At 32.4% G+C, this 16,718-nt stretch overlaps 1 protein-coding gene across 1 annotated transcript in view; it reads right to left on the bottom strand.

The window, feature by feature from the left end:
* Window positions 1–6,964: 6,964 nt before the first annotated feature.
* LOC145303509 (zinc phosphodiesterase ELAC protein 2-like) overlaps window positions 6,965–16,718 on the bottom strand; it is a 97,979-nt gene continuing 88,225 nt past the window's right edge. The window contains exons 20-21 of the mRNA XM_080144942.1: window positions 13,025–13,169; window positions 6,965–7,244 (exon numbers count right to left, since the gene is read on the bottom strand). Of these exons, the coding sequence (XP_080001068.1) occupies window positions 7,056–7,244; window positions 13,025–13,169 (334 nt within the window). The 3' untranslated portion in view covers window positions 6,965–7,055. The remainder of the gene's footprint in view (window positions 7,245–13,024; window positions 13,170–16,718) is intronic.

Below are 16,718 nucleotides of genomic sequence, written 5' to 3'. Positions count from 1 at the left end.
CATCAAGAAATAGCTACACATTGATAAAATTTCAAATCTGGAAGAACTTTGGACAAAAATTAAAGCGAATTGGGATGCCCTTTCCCCGGAGTATTCCCACAGACTAATTCAAGAGAATGCCCCAAAAGATTGCAGGCTGTCAAATTGCAGAAGGGTTATGCTACTAAATAATAAGTAGTTCATCGTGTTCCTGTTGTATTTGTGTTGCATTAATGTTCTACAGTTATATTTAAATAACAATTTTCCATTGTGCGGAGTTTCTTTCTGTGTTCTCGATTTGAACTTAATTTTTTAAATTGATGTGAGCACTAGAATACTGCAATTAAAATTCAAATATGAACAAGTAAAATTATAGAGGAATAAAAGGCGAATCAAATGAGGTATAGGTTGTTTAAACAGTTACATGCAATTTAGCTTAAATTTGCGGTTTTTGAAAAGATAACAAGTGCGGACTTCCTTTTTGACAGCACTGTACAAATATGTTTATGAGAAAATGTGCTTATTCAATTATATTTCATCCTTTATTGATACCGATCCTTTAATTTATGAAGCTGAATGTAACTACAGAGCATATACAAATAAATAACAAAAGTTTATATTCTAAATTTTAAGATGTTTTTTTTTAATCATGTTAAAATGTTCAATTCAAGAATTGAACATTTTAACATGCTTTAAAAAAATAAACAGTAAGATGGACATCTTGAAATTTGGAATATAGATTTTTGCCATTTATTTAAATATACATATGTATATATTATCTATATATTAATACAGTAGCGTGTGTGTTATTTTCTGTGTCACGCTTACAGCTAGGTCATTTAATTGTTATGTACTTCCATTTCTTGTAATAAATGATTTTACCAAGAATTCCTCATGAGTTTTGGTTTCAGTTTCGATTATAGCTAAAGGAACTAAAGTCATATATATATATATTTTTTAAATATGTATGAATAAAAAATCAATACAAAAAATATATATAAATGTTTATATCTTTTCTGTATTTATTTCCTGTGTTGACATGTAGGAATACAAAAAGTCTTGAAAAAAAAAAAAAAAGAATGTTTCCTTCAAAAGCACATAATTTTCGACCGATCCTTCGATCTTCCTCAGTGTATATGCAATATATATATATATATTCATAAGTTTTGGATTTGGTTTCGATTCAAGTTGATGAACCTAAGTCATATAATATTTTTTATTTTTGAAATCGCAATTTTATAATATATAAAAATCGAAAGAACATTAACTCTATTACAATAGAAAAATACGAGCATGAAAAGTAATATGGTTAAGCTTAGACATAGAAAAGTAAAGGACAAGTTGTTAAAACTGGAAAAGAACAAGATATTCTAGTAAAAAATATAATAAATTTATAACTTAAAATATTGCAGCATTAGGAATTGATTATATAATGTTATCAATTGAATTTTAAAAAAAATTCTTAATGCTGCAATATTTTAAGTTATAAATTTATATTTTTTACTAGAATATCTTGTCCTTTTCTTTTTCAGTTTTAACAACTAGTCCTTTATTTTCATGTTTAAGCTTAACTATATTACTTTTCATCCTCGCATTTTTCTATTGTAATCCATGATTTTTCCAGCGCTCCAGTAAATTCACTTGTTCTTTGTTGAATTTCAGTCTTATTTTTTTTGCCCCCATAAACATAATATAAACATATGTAATAACAACGTACAGCACTTGTCTGCTTTCAATAAAATACTCCAATTATCTCCCTTTCATTCTGTCTGTTTCACTTGTTACTTCTCTTTTCGTGAGAGCGGTGAATTGGTAGCAACAGGAGTCGCTGAAGCGACATGGTTGCTATGGAAACCAGTCATAAAAAACGTCACTCACCTCCTTACAGATTTTTTACGATTTTGAACACCAGAAAATTCATCATAATTTTTGTTTTAATGAATGAAAATTGAAATTGTTTTTTGTTCACAATATAGCTGAGAAGGTGTTCTATAAACTGTAATAATTGTTTGAAATTTGGTCGAAAAATGAGTGAGCGGTGAAGCTTTAAATCAATACTACATGACTAAAACTGCCACTTTACCATATATTCAAACACTACCATGTTTGAATGATAATAATATATACGAAATCTGCATGAATTAAAATATCATATTTAAGTGTACTTTACGACCGGGTTTTGCCAGGCATTCATGCTAGCTTAGATAAATACTTTTGCAGTTTTAACAAAAAAGTTACAATAATATCGGAGCATCTCGATTTACACTGAACATCTACAGAATGCCAACATCAATATATTACATATGAATGAGTCCCCTGTGCAATTTCCACAGGCCCCGCTAGTATATATATATATTTTCAAATTTTTATGGCTTGCAAATTGAAGCTAACAGAGTGTCATTAAAAAAAAAAAAAAGAAAATCAGGGTAATTTGTTTAACCTGATATCAAAAGTAATGCTCTTATTAAAAATTAAAGTTTCGCAATAGTAATGAAAGAAATAAGCAAGTATCATCAACAAAGTCTCTAGTATAACCTAATTATTTTTTGAAAATTGAAACAAATTATTGATTTTAATTAAATTTAATAGGTATTATAAATAAATTAATAAAAAAAATAAGCTCAACTTTGATTGAATGGTCCGTCTTTGAAAATCTGTTTTTTTTTTCTTTTTGTTTTCAAAATATTTTTCAAGTTTATTATTGACTAGCAGACAACTCAGCATTGCCCGGTTGTAAAATATGCTTAACTATAGTATTTAAGTTTATGCAGATTTCATATTTATTATTATAGAACCAATTCTCTATTGATTATTATATTGTACCCAATATATAGTAGTCATTTCAAAAGTTTAACAAAATAAATGACTTGGGTTCCATTAACTACATTCAAAACCAAAACATGTACTTCTCCAGCATTATTCATTATCATCTAAGTTCATATGCATATCAAAACTTTAAAAATTAACGTAATTAAACGTATAAATGTATATTTGTACATATGTAGAAGATACACATTTAGTCGATTACATCTGTTAAGTTCCAATATTTCAATTTTGACCCCTTACCAGCTATTTTTCCAACTAAAAACTAAATCAGATTTGTTCCACATGCCCGAACCCCTATATATCAAGTTTCAAGTCTGTAGATCAAAATACTGACAGCAGTTTGGTAGAGACCATTCTATACACACACAAACAAAGGTACTTTTATATATCAACTAGCAAGCTGACCAGCATTGTCAGTCATAAAATATGCTTAAATATGATTTTAATTCATACAGATTTTGTATCATTATAAGGCAATACTCTATTGATTATTATATTGTACCCAATATATAATTGTGATTTCAAAAGTTAAAAAAAAAAAAAAAATGACTGGAGTGCCATAAGTTAGAATCCAAACCAAAACGTATAGCTTTCCAGCCGTATTTAATACCATCCGACCCAAAATTAATATGCATACAAAAACTTTAAAAAAATAATGCTGTTAAAGATATAAATGTATATTTGCACATGCATAGAAATAACACGTTTAGTCAACCAAGTTCCAATTGAAAAAAATTTAGACTCTTTAGCAACTAAAAACCAAACTCACTTTATATAGATAGATTAGGCCATGAAGTGTGCAACTTGTCATATTTTCATATCAAATCAGACCCAAATAGCATTTAAATTGAAAAATCAAGCAGTGCTTCTGAACTAATTTGTAAACAACTATAATACATTTGTGTATGCTCTTTTATTTGGAATATGATTTGAAAAAAATTGAAATCATCAAAAATACATTACATATATAAAATGATGCTGTGAAACTACAATAAAGTGGTATAGCTAAGTACATTGTATCATCACACACACACATTATATATATATATATATATATATATATATATATATATATACACACATATATATACACACACACACACACACACAAAATTACACGATTCCCTTGGATTTTACTTGCGGAAATGGAAATTTAATCAACTTTTTTGGATTTTACCGTTATTGGATATTTTACCCTTCAGACTATCTATTCACGTGAAATCTCCTTTTTCTTCACCCTATTCCCTCTGCTCCACTATTTGTTACCAAATAAGATCTATGACATACTTGTAGTTTCATTAAATACTTTTGCAAGAAAAATCCGATCCCGCACTTTGCTAAATCCTATCCTCTGATGAGAAGGAAAGTATTTCTTCGAAACTCCGCGGATTAAGGACTATCCACTTATTTTGTGCTTCCTTTTTTTTTAAATTAAATGTTTTTAACTCTTTTTCAAAGTGTTTTTTTAACATGTTTTATTAACTACTTGTTCTTTTTATGTATGTGTGTGTATATATATATATATATATATATATATATATATATATATATACACATACACTCACTTTTGTCATTTTTACTCAAGCATGTCTTGAGGTGGACTTCAGACCAGCCACAGGCCTTTGTTGCTATTATCCCAAAAGCTCCAGTGGTCTTGGCCATTAGCTTGTCCTTTGTATTGCTATTGGATTTATTAGTGCTTCATCTCCCGCCACTGTGCCCCATACAAAGAAGTCAAGGGAATTGCATATATGTAAGCTTTCACCCTCTTCTTTAACCTCTTTGTATAAAAACACATTAAACTAAATATAGCCAATATTATCATTACTTATATCTAGCAGCTGTGTTCCAAAATTCATGATAGGTTTATTAATTTAGTTGTGAATACAAATACGAGGTGCATTCCAAAAGTAAAGTCTCTTATTTTTTTTTAATGCAAAAAGTTGAAGAGCTACAAAGACAGGAGTGGTACCAATAAAATAAGCAAGCTTTTGTGTTCCAGAATTTATTTTTCTACAAAGACATCACCATTCTCAATGCACTTTTGCAAGCAATTCAATGATGCATCTGTTTCTGACGCATGTCCATGACAGAGGTTGCTTAAAGTCTCACGCTGTCAATACCCATAACAGAGATGAAATTTTCAGGTCAGTAACGCATAAGTTCAATCATCAGAACAATGCAATTTGCAATTCCTTCTGCTCCATTCAGACAGAATAAAGGGACAGGAGGCATTACTTTTGGAACGCCTCTCATATATAAACACATATCTTACTTTATGTTGCGATAACAAAGGCAAATATATAAAATTCCTCATACATTTTATGTCACCTTACAAAGATTAAAATCGAAATATAATGCTACTAAACCTTGTGCTTAGAATCCTTATTCCAATTTTAATCAAAATCCATTACATGATTTTGAGTCTAAAAAATGTCTAAAATTCAAGGATTAAGCTGAGGGGTCTTAAGAAATAATTGAAATTTGGAGAATCTTACTTAATTGATATCTAATGACGAAATTGATAAAATTTAATACAAATCTGAAATATTTGAATTTTCAATGGCTAGTTGTGCTCATATGTCCACTAAAAATTCTTTAAAATACTTCAAATAAACTGAAATTTGGGTAATCTTTATTAATTGATGTGTGATACCTTGTTGGAAGTTTCATGGGAATATCAAGTTTGCAAGTGATCCTCAGTCGTATATATATATCCCATTCAGGAGAGATAACAACATTAGGTTTTTGCAATTCTAGCGGGGAGGAGTTGACATCCTCCTACATCTGGTACTGACCAAACTCAACGTTGCTTATCTTTGGCAATCTAGAAAACTGGTGTGTCAGCATGATCATGCCATATAATTTTACTCACTTTTCATAAAACTAAATTAAATATAGCCCATATTATGACCACTTACACCTAATAGACGTGTTCCAAAATTCCTTATGTTTATTAGTGTAGGAGTGAATCCTGTATGTACAAATATATATAAAAACATACTAACTTTATATTGAGATAACAAAGACTAATAAATAAAATAGAAAAAATTTATATATAAAAACATACTAACTTTATATTGAGATAAAAAAGACTAATAAATAAAATAGAAAAAATTTATATATAAAAACATACTAACTTTATATTGAGATAAAAAAGACTAATAAATAAAATAGAAAAAATTTATATATAAAAACATACTAACTTTATATTGAGATAAAAAAGACTAATAAATAAAATAGAAAAAATTTATATATAAAAACATACTAACTTTATATTGAGATAAAAAAGACTAATAAATAAAATAGAAAAAATTTATATATAAAAACATACTAACTTTATATTGAGATAACAAAGACTAATAAATAAAATAGAAAAAATTTATATATAAAAACATACTAACTTTATATTGAGATAACAAAGACTAATAAATAAAATAGAAAAAATTTATATATAAAAACATACTAACTTTATATTGAGATAAAAAAGACTAATAAATAAAATAGAAAAAATTTATATATAAAAACATACTAACTTTATATTGAGATAACAAAGACTAATAAATAAAATAGAAAAAATTTATATATAAAAACATACTAACTTTATATTGAGATAACAAAGACTAATAAATAAAATAGAAAAAATTTATATATAAAAACATACTAACTTTATATTGAGATAAAAAAGACTAATAAATAAAATAGAAAAAATTTATATATAAAAACATACTAACTTTATATTGAGATAAAAAAGACTAATAAATAAAATAGAAAAAATTTATATATAAAAACATACTAACTTTATATTGAGATAAAAAAGACTAATAAATAAAATAGAAAAAATTTATATATAAAAACATACTAACTTTATATTGAGATAAAAAAGACTAACAAATAAAATAGAAAAAATTTATATATAAAAACATACTAACTTTATATTGAGATAAAAAAGACTAATAAATAAAATAGAAAAAATTTATATATAAAAACATACTAACTTTATATTGAGATAAAAAAGACTAATAAATAAAATAGAAAAAATTTATATATAAAAACATACTAACTTTATATTGAGATAAAAAAGACTAATAAATAAAATAGAAAAAATTTATATATAAAAACATACTAACTTTATATTGAGATAACAAAGACTAATAAATAAAATAGAAAAAATTTATTAAAACAGAAAACAAAGAAAATAGTTTTTTTTTTTTTAAATGTTTAAAAATAAATAAAAATTTTTAATGGTTTCAAGAGGTTGAAGAGAAAGCTGTTTGTTTTGAAATGTTTGACTGCTGCGATGAATTATCGGCCTCTTGTAATTGTTTGCGCAGAGTTCGTTTTAGGATCTTCTCCTCCATTTCAGCATATTCCTCGGCGAACAACGTCTTCAATGGTTCGTTGAGATGTGGTAGCAAAGGCAAATCACTGGTCGATAACTGCAGGAAAAACACATTTCAAAATGTTAGGAACTCAAATTAAATACGCCCACACAATAAATACGCCCACACAATAAATATATGCATGTTTGATCACACAGCAATGACAATTCCTGTTGTTCCATCCTTTTGAGTTCGGGGGGGGGGGGCAATGATCTAATATTCTGTTTGAGTGTGAAACAGAACTCATCATAGCTGCCAATGTTTTCAACTCTCGTGGGTCTTCATCAGACATGTGATGAGTTACAAAATTAAAATTAGTAAATTTATTGAAAAGGTCAGTTAAAACCATTCTAAAAGCATTTTAATATATTTTCTCCTCCTTCAGATCGAGCGTGGTTGATGGTGGGTTTGTTTGCTCGAATGAGTCGGGCTTCGATGATGGGGAAGTACAGGTTAAAACTTTAGACATCAAGGATGGCAATGTTTTTTATTAATATGTTTCTGAAATCCTTTTTGGAGGTTGTCATGCACTACTAAATGTTGGTAAATGGAGTTGTTAGAAGAAGACAGATGATACGTAAGCCGGTGAGAATTATTAGTTCATGCCGTGTTATGTATTGTTTGCGAAAATATTTTCCCATTGGGCATTTAAAAACATATACAGCATTACTAGTTTTTGTTATCAGATGATGAGAACTGATAACATTTGAAAAAGTTGGTGACTTCCTGTTCACACTAGAGCAGAACATTGGATTATTGATTCACCAACTCAAAAATGAAGGATCAATAACTACATAATATATAAAGGAAAAAATGAGATTGGCACTGTTGTTTATGCATCAAGGAACAAAAATGCTGCCCAAATACACAATAAATACATCTACACAATAAAAGAAATACTATGGATTTATCTATCATACATATTACTTATCACCTTTTCAAGTTGTAAGTTACTTTTAATCATGTTTTTAATATTGTCTGTACTGAGGATTGAACCTTCAACCTCCACTTAGAATTGATTAATACTTAGCATTTTATCTGTTGTGCCACAAGTCTATGTTTGAAATTCCATACAGATTCCAGAGTTTGAAAATATGCACCTGAAGATGGCTGGAGGTTACATTAGTCAAAAGCAAGACGCGAACAGCAATTCGAATAATTCAAATAATACAAACTATCTTAATTTGTAATAAAACATAAAAACTTTCATATAGACTTTCAGTTTTTTGTAGATCATTAATGTTGGAGCCTTAAGTCCTCAGGGATTTGGAGCTGGCATATAGGACCCTGCTAACAAATTTTTAATTGAACCCACACTTCAGAGGCCAGCCCTGGTTATAGTTACAGTAAAAAAAAGTACACGTTTACTGAATGTTCAAATTTGATCACTATATTTTGGCATATTCAGTTTCACATCCATTTTACATACTGGCATGTGTTGCACAGCTTCTAATTTTTTATTTTTTTATTTTTTTATTACATTTTCACCCCAAACAAGGCAAATTGCCACTTTGGTGTAGGGGGCTACTATCAGGGGCAACAACTACTGGGGTACTATGAAGGGATTTGGGCAGCAAGGTGTCGGTTCACGTTACACTTGAACTTCTGCACGTCAGTACTGTTGGGGAAGCAGGGACCTGGAATGGAATTCCAGAGTCTAGCGGTTCTGGGGAAGAAACTATTGGAGTAAAAAGATCTTTTACATCTAGGGATCTCTACAGTGTGGGGGTGGGATTTAGCAGCCTGTCGGGTTTGTCGAGGGTGCTCACGTCGTGGGGGCACAAGTGATTTCAGTTCGTCAGAGCATTCACCACTAAAATACTTGTAGAAAAGGCAAAGGGATGCAACATTTCGTCGATGGAACAGAGGCTGAAGCTTAGATGCCAGTTCAGGGCCTATCAGGTTTGCGACTCTCTTTTGAACCTTGTCAAGGAGCGAGAGACTAGTAGCAGATGCACCAGCCCAGATGTGGCAGCAATACTCCATACATGGGCGAATGGTGGCCTTATAGAGGTACAGGATACTTTCGGGTGTTAGTAGTTTTCTAGCACGGTAGAGAGAGCCCACCTTTCTTGCAGCGGCCCTGGCAATGCCTTCAATGTAATTGTTCCAACTCATGTTTCCTGTGAACGTTAGGCCAAGGAGTTTGAAAGATGGACTCTCAGATAAAGAGTCGTTGGCCATCGCTATGGGTGGTAAAGAGGGTTTCTTGTAATTATTGAATGAAACTAGTTTAGTCTTGGTAGCATTGAACGCGACCAACCACTTTTGTCCCCATTCCACTACAGATTGGAGGTCTTCCTCTAGTGTTTCTGCCATTTCTTTAGAAATGTGTTCATTCGTCTTCCTGTCGTGCCTGCCATAGAGTGTAGTGTCATCAGCATATATACCCATCTCAGAGGCAATGTTGTCGGGGAGGTCATTTATGAATATTAGGAACAATAGAGGTCCAAGGATAGAACCCTGGGGCACCCCCGCATTTATATCATATTGTTTAGATGTACGACCGTTGAGGACAACCTGGATTTTTCTCTTATCTAAGAAGGATTTAATTATGTTAAGTATTCTACCAGTGATACCGTATGATCTAATTTTACTGAGGAGACCCTCATGCCATACCCTGTCAAAAGCCTTAGATATATCTAGAGCTACCACTCTGCCCTCCCCCGCTTTGTCCAGTGAATGTTATATACGTTCAGAGATCACAGGATGTCTGCTGTGGAACAGGCTTGTCTAAATCCATATTGTTTGCCAGTCAGTAGTTTAGCATCTGTAAGATGATGGACTAGAGCATGGTTAATTATGGTCTCAAATATTTTGGCAAAAAGTGGGAGGAGGCTAATGGGGCGATAATTTGATGGGTCAGTCCTTTCGCCAGAATTCTTGAATACTGGTACAACAGAAGCAGTTTTCCAACAGCCCGGAAAGCAAGCTTCATTAAGGCATTTGTTGTAGAGTTTGGAGAGAACTGGAGCTACTTCGGCTGAGCACTTTTTTAATAGCACAGCTGGGATAAGATCGGGTCCACATGCTTTTGAGGTGTCAAGGTTTTTTATGATAGCATGCACCTGAGCAGGGGTGGTTTTCAGATCGTCTAGTGTGGCATCTGTCCGCATAGGAAAGTCAGGTAGAGGGTGGTTGGAAGGGGCCAGTGTGGAGTTTGAGGCAAACCGACTGGCAAGCATGTTAGCCTTGTCGGTTGCTGAGGAGACAACCTCGTGATTGTTGGTTAGTGGGGGAATTGTTGATTGCCCATTATTTACTACACTGTTGTAGATTTTCCAGAAGTCTCGAGTTCCTAGTTTTTGTGCTTTGATGCGCTTTTTAGTGGTTTCCGTAAATTCTCTCTTAGCTGTCGCTATTTCTTTCTTAATGTTATTTCTACCTTCTATATACTTCAGTCTGTTTGAACTGGACTTATGTCGGTTAAACCTACGGTATGCATGCTGCTTTTGAGCAATGGCAGTTGCACAAGTCGACGTAAACCATTGGGGAGAGTGGGGCTTACTATAAAATTTCCGCATGGGAACATGCGCTTCGATTGCAGTTTTGAACCAGTCAGTGGTCTCGTTTGCACATTGTTCAGCAGGGAGAGAGAAAATATTTTTCCATGGAGCATCTCTAATTAGTTCCCTGATGGCTTCCCAGTCAGCCTTATTATAATATCTCGTTGTTTTGAGCACTGGCTCTTCAGTTTTGGGTCTAGAGTTTAGGGCGATTTCAACCATTATCACTGCATGATCAGCGTTCCCGAGTGAGCTGTGGGCCTTCGTTATGCAGACATCGGGAACTGTGGTCAAAAACAGATCTAGAAGTGATGCGTGTTGTTCTTCCTGGTCAGGGAAACGGGTTGGAAACGTAAGAATTTGTGATAGGGAGTGAGATATAGTGAAGCTATGGGTTGTGCTGCCCGCTGCATCTGTGTGAGTAGAGAATCCAAGCCAGTTTTTGTGGTGGACATTAAAGTCACCAAATACATGTACTTGTGCGCTAGTGTCGAGGGACAGTGCCGTGTCTATGCTGTCAGATACTTTGTTTATTATGGAGCAGTCCTGAGTCGAGGAAGAGCGGTAGAGAAAATAATAGTAGCTAATATTGTGTTGCATGTTTAGTCTAAAGCACATAAAGGCTTGATCATCTGTTTCTAGGTTTGTTTCTCTAGTCAAGGGAAGGGTATTACGAATGTAAACTCCAAGTCCGTGCATATGTCTGTCAGAGTCCTTACGGCAGAGCGGGAGATATCTATCTATCTCTGGATAGGTTTTTATTTATCCTGCTTTCTCTCAAGTCTATTATTATCACGTTTTCATTGGCCTTCCCCTGTGAACTGAACATGTTACCTCAACTACCCTACATCGATCAACCTAAGAACTCTCGTTCATTCTTTCACCATGACTATACCAACAAAGCTTTCTGTTCTGCACAAATTTCCCTATACTGTCCAAATGTAATTTTTATCTAAGATCATTCAATCTAATTCGATTTTCAAAACTCATTACACATCCATCACATCATTCTCATATCATTTATCTCGATGCCGTAGTGAGAAAATTGAATAATGAATTGGAAAAAAAAAAATTTTAAACACTGCAAGCTAAAAAAACAAAACAAAACAAAAAAAACGATATGTAACATAGATGCTCAGCCTCAGCCAATGAAAATCGTTCCAGCAATCCTACTTTTGATATTTAAGGTCTCTGTCAGGATAACTCTAACCACTTTTACAGTTTTCTATTATGAAACTCAATAGTCTTTTAAAATATTGTGCATATAAGAGAGAGCAAAGACTCAAACACAGCTATTTGTATGCCTAATTTGCATAAATATTTTAAAAAATATTTTATAATGAATTAATGTTTAAGGTTATTCGTTATGGAATTTTATTATCCTATTTTCCTATATATATATATATATATATATATATACACAATAGTTTTTTTTTTCAGTATTAACAGTTATTAATTAAAGTGATTTAATTAAAAAAAAAAATAGATAAGTTACTAAAACATTTCTTAAAATATTGTCTTCATTTATTTCCAAAGGGGTAATTTCAACTATTAGTTTTTAAAATAGAAATAAGAGACTAGCAGAGAGACCTCGGCCTTACTCAGAATTGAATGATGATCAATGAATATTCCACACTTCCAATACTTTTATTGTCATCGAAATTGGTGAAATTGTTCATTTTTCAATCAATTGATTGCCTGTTCGAGTTTTGGATCCACCACGGTGCACCAGGATGAAGCTTCACATATTCCCACAGTGATTTGGTCCACAATACATTGTAGTCTACATTGCACTATAGAGAAGCTATGGTTGATTTTATAAAATTATTTTTATATAATGGCTTGATTAAAGTTTAAAATGCAAATGTCAAGTATCATGGTTCAATTGTGCTGTAAACAGAAACAGCCATTTCAAACGCATCCATCTTATTAGCGCCCGTCTGCTTGTGGAGTGATAAAATTCCTCAAATGCATTTGCAATGTTAGGATGTATAAGGATGTTAACTTTGGTTAAAATTGGACTGTTTCTTTAACCAGATTTTTTTCCATTATTGATTTTTGATACTTAGAGGAATTCCAATATAAACCTATCTATAAACACTGTCAGATACATAAAGTACATTTGTATTAAATTAAAAAAAAAATTGGCCCAGTCATTTTGGAGTCTATAGGAAATGAACTCACAAAGTGCCCTTTATATAGGAGATATATAACGTAAGTTATATATTAAAAAAAAAAACCCAGCTAAATCAATAGCTGCCAGATGGTGGATAGGTTTTTCGTTTGTCCAATAATATAATAGAAAAGTATAAAAGCAAACGTTAAACTTACAGACATGTTATCAAAGGAAATGCCAACATTTTCTGAAAATGTGTCACTGATAATTGGAATCTTGGAATAACGTTGACTAAAATGGTTCAAAAGAATAAACTTGGCCTCCATTTGCATTCCAATGTTGATAGCCTGTGAAGTTGTGCTAAAAATAAAAAATAAAAATTGTAATAAAATTTTCGTTTTAATTTTATACATTAAAAAAACAAGTTGTGCAAATGAAAACTGATAAAGACAAAACAACTTTGCTATTATTAAGATTAAGCTTTTGTAAAGGAAGTATACAGAATATTTTATGCATTCATTTTTTTTTTTTTGTTTTGTTTTTGCAGACTGCTATCCTCATTTTTATACTTGTTGTTTCATCACTTTTCGGCCAACTTATCCTCTGGCCTTCTTCAGGTGATTCACCTGCAACGGGATAGGAATGCTGAGTCTTATAACTGTATCCCCAGTACTTACTGCCTTGCATAGTTGTTGTCTCACCACATTTTGGCCAACTAATCCTCTGGCCTGCTTTGGGTAGGATTGAAACTGCTATTCTCAGACAATGCTCACCTGGAATAAGTTGGCCGAAATGTGATGAAGCAGCAACAACTATAAAGATGAGGATAATAGTCCGCAAAAAATGTATACATAAATCATGAAGAGCTTGTCTCAAAGGATTAAAAAAAAATTTTTTAATCCTTTGAAAAAATTTTTTTTTTTTAAATACTAAAGTATACAGAATAGTTGGAAAAATTATTCTGAAATAATTTTGAGATTATGTTCAATATGTGTAAAGATGACATTTTGTGTTGGGATTGTTTTTGTAATAGCACTCCGTTACTAAGCTAATTTTTTTCTGCTCCATCTCTTCCTCTGCATTGTCTTTAATTTGTGCTGACTATAATGTATTTATATTTCGAGAGGAATTATATGAGACTGATACAACAGATATGTAACGTGAGCCTTAAAGACAGGCTTAGATCTGATAACCTTAGAAGAATATTAAACCTGGACAGAACAGGAGATTTTGTTAATTTGGTCATATTGAAAGATTGGATAAGAGTTCTTGGGTTAGTAGATGTAGAATAGTTGAGGTAGCAGGATCAGTTGGCAAGGGAAGGACAAGAAAAACATCCGAGGAAGTGATAAAGAAGGATTTCAAAGAAGGTTGGTTGGTTGGTTGTTTTTGTTTTATGGCATATCAACCCTTTTCAGGTTATTTAATGCCGAATCCAAAGATTTTGAAGAAAAAATTTTTTTAATAGAATATATTTGTTGTTTTCACGTCGGTTTCTATTCAACCCATAGTTGGGACCCTAACAGGTACTACCACTCCGGGTCAGAGTGGACCTGGGAGCAATGGTAATTAAAGGGTGGCTCCACACTCCCCAAAGCCCGCAAGCTGGGGCCTCACCACTGGATATAGTTTAAGGTCATATCCAGGACTCCCATTCCCATTGTAGGGACTTTTACCCTCTGCAGGGGGGGGGGCAGTCGGCGTATTCTAATGCCCCACCGACAGGGCCTTCAAAGAAGGAGAAATATATAAAAACCTGGTCAGAGATAGATTAGTTTGAAAGTCAATTTCTAGAAGCTGTCCAACACATGCCAGCATGTAAAAGAGATATTAAATCGAATACAACAATGATGATGTATTTGGTTTGTTACTTAAAATAAGGACCAATGTTTGCTCTCAAAGGAACCTGTATCAATCGTAATGCTTAGATCATTCTGCCAAGCCTCACAGCTTTTATATTTATTTGATGTCATTTTTTTTGTTGTGTTAGTTTATTTAGCAACACCAGACCCAGGTTTATATTATCTATGATCCTATCAAAGGATAGTATTCATTTATTCCATATGTAGAAATAACTGCACTATGACACACACATAATAAATGTTTAGAATAAAGAATGTTGATCAATATTTATTTCAATAGCCTATAACAGTTGCTTCTGTTGCCTACAGATTATTTCATGGTGCTTGCCCCACTTCAATGTTTAAATACCACCCTGTGTTGTGGCTGAACAGACTAAACCTGCAATGATATATATTCACATTTGACGCTCTGCATAATCACACCCGTGTTTACTCAGAGATGTACTAGCAATCTTTTACATTGTGTTGTGCAGTCCTGAATGTGTTGCCTCAGAATTGTGTAAATGAACATGTATCACTGTCACATTTTCAGAGTTCTGTATTGGCTAACTATCGTGATGTTCCTACGTTTTATGCATTCCCTAATTAGCTTAGTAGCCTTTGTCTATTGCTAACAGTTTTGTGACTATGGCTCGATAAAGGCAAAAAAAAAAAAAAAAAAAATCTTAGAAACCAAGCATTTCCAAATCATATTTATTTAATTTTATATATATATAGAACATAATCCGAAAGTTATATCATCAATTTTTAAAACATTGCATAGACTTAAGTAACTTGGTTGTTGCAGAAGTTATGTAAATAGTTATGTATTTAATAGCTATGTAAATTAAATTGTTATGTCATTAGTTATGTACATTCATCATTATTATATGTCAAAGTCAATAGCAGACATCTTTAATTAGAATCAGACGTATATAATTAAGCAAATTGCTTTCTAGAAATTCACACAAGCTGTTGCAGAAATTATGTAACAGGTTCAACATAAATTTCAAACAGATTAAGCTATTAACTTTGAGAGATAGACTGTAAGATGCCCATATTCAATAGTATCGAACATTTTCGGCAGAAGTCTAAAGAGGGGGAGGACATCTAAAAAAAAAAAAAAAATGTTGATGAAACAGGCAAAGAATATAAATTTTTTTTAACTAAACAATGACTACCCTTAATTGAAAGAAAAATGTCTGCTAAAAATCAGCGCATTACCTGATTTTAATTAAATTTTCAGCAATTATTAATTACTAGCTATATATACTCGGCCTTGCACGGTCGAAACACATTGCTGGGTGAAGGGATAAGTCACATACTATTGAAGATACACCAAATATCCTAACTTGTTACGAAAAGTGACCACATGTTGAATTTCCATCCATCCCTTGAGCCCCTGGAGGGACAGGGGCCATCTACAACTTTTTGTAGATGCTTTTGTAGCGAGGAGTTCTTTTTACAGGGTGAGGGTGCTTGCCCCACGCCCAACCTTCCCAGAAGGTACATACAGCACCTAGCCTTCCCAAATGGTCATCCATCTGGTACTGGCCAGGCTCAACGTTGCTTAACTTTGGTGATCTGACGAGAACCGGTTTGTCAACATGATTCTGCCGTACATACATGTTTGATTTAGAGAAGAATAAAACACGTTCATCTTGTATATATTTTGGAATTCATTATTGAGATGAGTATTATTTATTCATTTTATTTATTGCGGACTATTATCCCCATCTTTTCTTAGTTGTTTCATGACATTTCGGCCAACTATTCCTCTGACCTTCATCAGGTGGTAACTGCGACGGGATAGGAACTCACCACGTGTTTTGGCCAAGTAAGCCTCTGGCCGACTCTGGGTAGGATTGAAACCGCTATCTTCAGACAATGAATCTCTATGGTTCCAGGTGAGAATTATCTGAAGATAGTGGTTTCAATTTAATTTAAAACTTTCTTGTCAACCTAATAGTTGCAAAAAATGCTCTGAATAATCAACATGTTTTTGATCAACTGCAAGCAAATGCAGCACCCACTTTGAACACAACTTTATCATCAATAAATGTTCATA

This window comes from Euprymna scolopes, chromosome 19, assembly GCF_053919585.1.
Source record: "Euprymna scolopes isolate OS-2025 chromosome 19, ASM5391958v1, whole genome shotgun sequence".
Taxonomy (NCBI): domain Eukaryota; kingdom Metazoa; phylum Mollusca; class Cephalopoda; order Sepiida; family Sepiolidae; genus Euprymna; species Euprymna scolopes.
The sequence above is the reverse complement of the archived record's forward strand: the minus strand, read 5'-3'. Positions and strand labels throughout refer to the sequence as shown.